Here is a 5297-nt window from a genome sequence, read left to right on the forward strand (position 1 = left end):
TAAAATATTAGATTTTTTTTATTTTTGTAATAATAATGTTCTGCATAAGTATAAAAAAAAGCTTTGCACAGAATCCTGTACTATCACATTTACAATAGAAAAAAACGTACTAATTTTACAATAATTATGACAATCTGTAAAAAGTACAAAATTTCTTAGCGCTACGTAATATATATATATATATATATATATATATATATAGTTCGTTTACATCTTAAACTTTGACGTTGATGTTATTACTGCAGAGACCCTCTTTCGATCCTCTTTAATGTAAGAGGATTTTTTTTAAAACCATCATTCAATATTATTGTCCGCAAGGCCTCGTTTAGAGATAACAGCAACTCACTTCATACACAATATAATTTGAGATCACAACTACTACCTAAAAACTACTGATTATGTATGTCATCTGATTCAGAATTAGCGAATTTAATACTGAAATTAAGACTCATCTAACTAATATCACAAAAAACATATTAACAATCATCACGTTGTTTCTATATTCCCAAAGAAAAAAAAAATAATTAAAACAAAATTATCACAATTTAAGCAGATTTCTTAGAAATCACTAAAATCATTTCGAGATTTTCTCTTTTTAAAATCTCGATTTCGCTCGTCACAGTTGTATTGCTTATAATAATTAAATTTTTCAACTCATTATATCACTATAATACCTATATAGACAAAATATAGATCTGAAACTCACTTAAACCTATGATATACATAAGAAAACACATTGTGACCATATGAAATAGGTCAAATATAATAATAATAAACTTTTTAAGAAACAATGTGATACACAGTTAGTTGCTTACCCTTACAAATTAAATCTTTTAAATTCAACACAAGTTTGTACAAAAAACACACCCCTTCATCATTCTGATAATACGAGACAAACTTCTATCCTTCATTAGATAGACAATTCAGTCTTTTCATATAAATTCAGGATTTGATCCTGAGAATTAAAGCTTGACTCTTTAATATAAAGAAGAACGGTAGAGCTTCTTTAGTTCTACCTGGTAATCTGGACTTATTATTACTGGACCACTGGTTATCTTTCTGTAACAAAAGAAAAACATCATAAGTATATAAAAATTTCGCAAGACATTTTGATTGTTTAATGAAATTTTCAAGGTTTCTGAAATTTTAATGTTCCATTAAATGCTTGCAAGACAATGAAAATTGTAATAAAAAGAAAATAATTGCTTTTAAAAATAATTGAAAATGAAGTCATTGAGGTTTCCAGAGAATTAAATTAAAGAATAAGAGACAACATAAATACCAGAATAATGAGCACCAAACAAAATACTCACTTTAAAAATTGTGGCAGGAAATGATTCCAGCTTGCAGTGTTCTGCTTTAAAGTAAGGTAGATTTCAAAAGTGGCTGGTGTTGTGGGGTCACAATGGAAAGCACTAATTTTCCTAGTAACCCCCTCGGTTTCAAAGTTGATCTTCAGGATGCAACCCCTAAGACCATAGGGCTCATTGTCTGCCCTCTTGAAAATGTCTTGGGCGATCCTCCGGGTCAACCCGTTGGGAAGCAACACCTCCTCCACCATCAGATGGGTATTTTTGGCGTCTTTCAGTTCGGCCTCTAACCGTTTCGAGAGCGCCTCTATCACAGCCGGAGCGTTTGAGTCCAAATACTCGGACGCGTCCCATTCTGTAACAAAAAAAATTAACCATTATTTCCAAAATTAAATCATCAAAACGGCGATGATGATGGAAAGTTACTAGGCAATTTGCAATTCGTGTGGTTACATCAATCGTATCCGGGCCTCGGTTCTGTATGTATATATAAGAGGTTTTTACGGTTTGCGGCACTTTCTTTATTATTATTACGCTCGAACTGTAGCGGTACACTCGGTTTAACGAGAATCAAAAAGAGATGGATTAACAGTATTAACACAATATTTTTATTTTAATGGCAACTGTCAAAACATTAAACAATGGTTTGATACTTGTGAAAGCTGCCAATGTCATTACTGTCAACCATTACTAGTCCTAAAGGGCGCGCTGTTACCAAATTAAAGAAACAAAGTTGCCTTATTAATTCTAGTTTATTTATATTCAGGGCCAAAATGCATTGACCTGTTCAACCTTGAACGAATTAAAAATTCTGCCACTTGCCAAAAATCAATCATTTATCAGCATGCATTACCGCTGCTAAAACCCATAAACTGCAAAGCAATATGCAATTATCAACTAATACTCCCCAAACCAACGTTATGCTGGTCAGGTTTCAACTTTGGCTCTCGTTCAAGCATAACAATTAAATTGCACCTTTAAATTTTCCTTATCGTCTCGCAATAATATGACTTTTCTATGTTCCTCGAATCCAGCAGACAATTCAGCGAATATCAAAACAAAATAGTAAAAATACATTAGTGTTAATTTCAGCGGCAGTGCCGAGATAGAATAATAATTAGGGCCCCAGGCCAGGCCTGAATAGAGAAAACAACACGAAAAAACTCTTGCCATTGCTGCTGCTGTTGCCGCCTCCTCCTTCTCTAAGAGCCAATACGACGTGCGTGCGAAAGAGACGAAGCGAAACGGCGGCGACGTTGCCACGTCCGCCATGACCAACATTTAACTCTTATTAATTTCGCTTTAATAAACTGTTTGCCGGGCTGTATCTATGCAGCGTTCGTGCAATACGATTTAATAAACTATTGAATCCTACAAGAGTAGAAGGTTCGTTCGAAGCGAACCGGCGGACAAAGAAATGGTTTCTAATAGGGTCGACGCGGCAACGGTGCACTTATACACAGTTTCTAGTTTGCCTGGTTGTTGCTAAGCGAATATGTGTGGAAGGTCAGAGGAGGTCATAAGCATAATAAATCCCGACCGGTTGGCCGCACAGCTGAGAAGGAGAGAGAAAAATCGTCAATATTATGATTTCCTAATGGTGGACCGGTTTTTCAGTGGATTTCCAGTTTATTTATTTTTTTTTGATTATTAATGGTTTGGGGGCGTCCGGGCATGAAAAAATACAGGGGCTTACCTTCTTGATTAGTAGAAGAAATCTGATGATTTCTAGGAGAAAGTACCATGATTAGGTTGAATTGAAGCGCTTAATTGCTTTTTAGTGCACATTTCTTTGACACCTGTCAAATAATGACATTTTTGTGGCAAATTGAGGGAGATCAGTTTTGGTCATATTGGGTAGTTTGGGGTGAAATAAGTTAATTATGACATTCAATTAAGTCTGGCAAAATTTGGCAGTTACGCCATTACTCTCAAATTTCGGCTGTTTTAGAGGAGCCTTGACAGCTGCCATTTATTTTGACGGCTGTCAACATTTTATTTTAAATCTATTTGATCAATTTTGGTGAGTGCAAATGGTGCCACAGTTTTTAACGAAATAAGTAATTATGACATTTACTTAGAACTGGCAATATTCAAAATTTCATAGTTACATCATTAGTGTTGAATGCTGACCACTTTAGTGGACCTTTGACAGTTGTTATCTATTATGAGTGCCGATTTTGGGAGGGCTATTATTGGTTATTTGTATTGACAGCTGTCAATACAAATAAAGTTTTATTCGAAAACTATAAGATATCGATTTTGGTGACTGAAAAAAGTAGCATAGTCTTCAAAGAAATAATTTATTTTGACATTAATTAGGCCTGTCAAAGTTGTCAATTTTGATGAGTGAAATTTTCGCCATTTTTACTGGAACTTTGACTTAAAAAATTTCAAATCCTCTCCTAATAATATTATTGCATTATGATATTCACAGCTGTCAATTTTTTTTGAAAATTTATCTCTCATGTCAGTTGCAGAGATTAATTTAAAAAAATACTAAAATAGGAAAAAATATATTTTTTATGACATTTTAATGTAAAAAATGTAAATTTTAATAATTTAATGAAAAAGTACTCTTATTAATATTATGCAGTATGAAATGTAACAAAACTATATTATTTTTATTATATTTTTTCTTTTTAAAACAGTCAAAAAAAAATTGGAAAATTCCTCAACAAACTTTCAGAATCTTTGAAGTTTATATTATAAAACATTAATGGACCTTAAGTGGGCCTAGTAAAAGCACTAATCAAGTTTTAATTAAAAAAATTATTGGTATATCAATAAACTTTGTATAACAATAAACCAATTTCTATTATTATAATAAAAATTCATTAAAAATGCTTATTATTATGCCATTTGTAAGCAGATTATGAAGGAAAGTAAGAAAAGTTAAAAAAAAAATGTCGTTTTAAACGAGTTAAAATCGTAATTGTAAAAAAAAACTGAAAATTCATAAAAAAAAACCGGGGCATGTTGACGTTTATAAAAAAACGTTTGCCAATCAAATTTTAATTTAAAAAATATAAAAAACAAAATTTTGATTGCTGCAAAGTGTGCCAATAAACCAATTTCTACAATAACGTTTAAAAATGCTTAATATTATTCAATTTGCAGGCTTGGTCCATTTCGATAATTTAATGTAATTTTCGTTGAGGATTAAAAAAAAAATGAATCAAACCTCCAACCAAAAAACAAACGCTTTAAAATATAATCTTACCTTCTTCAATGCTGTACTTCTGGTTATTATTAATCGAAAGAACTTCCATGATCACAATTTAAAAAAAATTTAAGTTTTAACAAATTTAAGTATCACAAATAAGAAGACAAAGAAAAACCGGCAGCCGGCTTCTTACTACTACGAACTTCACCCTGCGACTGAATCTGCTCAACTGCTGATCGCGATCAGCTGAATTCGGTTTTTATAACCGGCAGTATCGAGCCAGCTGGGCTCGCGTGCTCGCTCTCTTTTTAATGCCGCGCGTACGAGCGAGACGCCCCCTGTTGAACAAAGAAAATTCCCGTCGGGAGGAGTCGGATACCGTCGGGCCGTGGCGTACGTGATCCCCGGCTTGTTCGGATAGAAAAAAACATCTTCTTTGTTCTGCCTAATGTGTGTTATAATAATTATTTAATGATGGGTTAAGGAGTTGATTTCTTTGAAATTGAATATTTATTTTTTGTCGTATTTATGTGACTTTGATCGGCGTTATTGGGGAAAGCGACCGTATGATGGAAATTGCCTACGGAGACCAATATGAGAACAAAGGAAAAGCCGGCTTGAAGTATTAACTTACTTACTTCAATCAAATACCTGTAATGTACACTTCATTCATAGGCCCTTAAAACTAACCTTAATTAATTAATTTTTATTTATTTATAATATTCTATTAATTAACTAGTATATGCCTGTTAAAAGCGTGTAAGAACAGGTTGGTGATTACATCAGCCGAGTTTTCTAGATTCGTGAATTTCGGCTGATGA

At 33.0% G+C, this 5297-nt stretch overlaps 1 protein-coding gene across 1 annotated transcript; it reads right to left on the minus strand.

Moving 5' to 3' along the window:
- On the minus strand, positions 1-4720 carry LOC126734900 (protein charybde-like). Its single transcript, XM_050438736.1, has 3 exons — positions 4534-4720; positions 1314-1665; positions 1-1059 (listed from the first exon to the last, which is right to left on the minus strand). Exons 1-3 carry the CDS (start codon positions 4580-4582, stop codon positions 978-980), a joined length of 483 nt encoding a protein of 160 aa, XP_050294693.1. The 5' UTR covers positions 4583-4720; the 3' UTR covers positions 1-977.
- Between the last annotated feature and the right edge of the window lie 577 nt (positions 4721-5297).

This window comes from Anthonomus grandis, chromosome 1 (assembly GCF_022605725.1).
Source record: "Anthonomus grandis grandis chromosome 1, icAntGran1.3, whole genome shotgun sequence".
Classification (NCBI taxonomy): domain Eukaryota; kingdom Metazoa; phylum Arthropoda; class Insecta; order Coleoptera; family Curculionidae; genus Anthonomus; species Anthonomus grandis.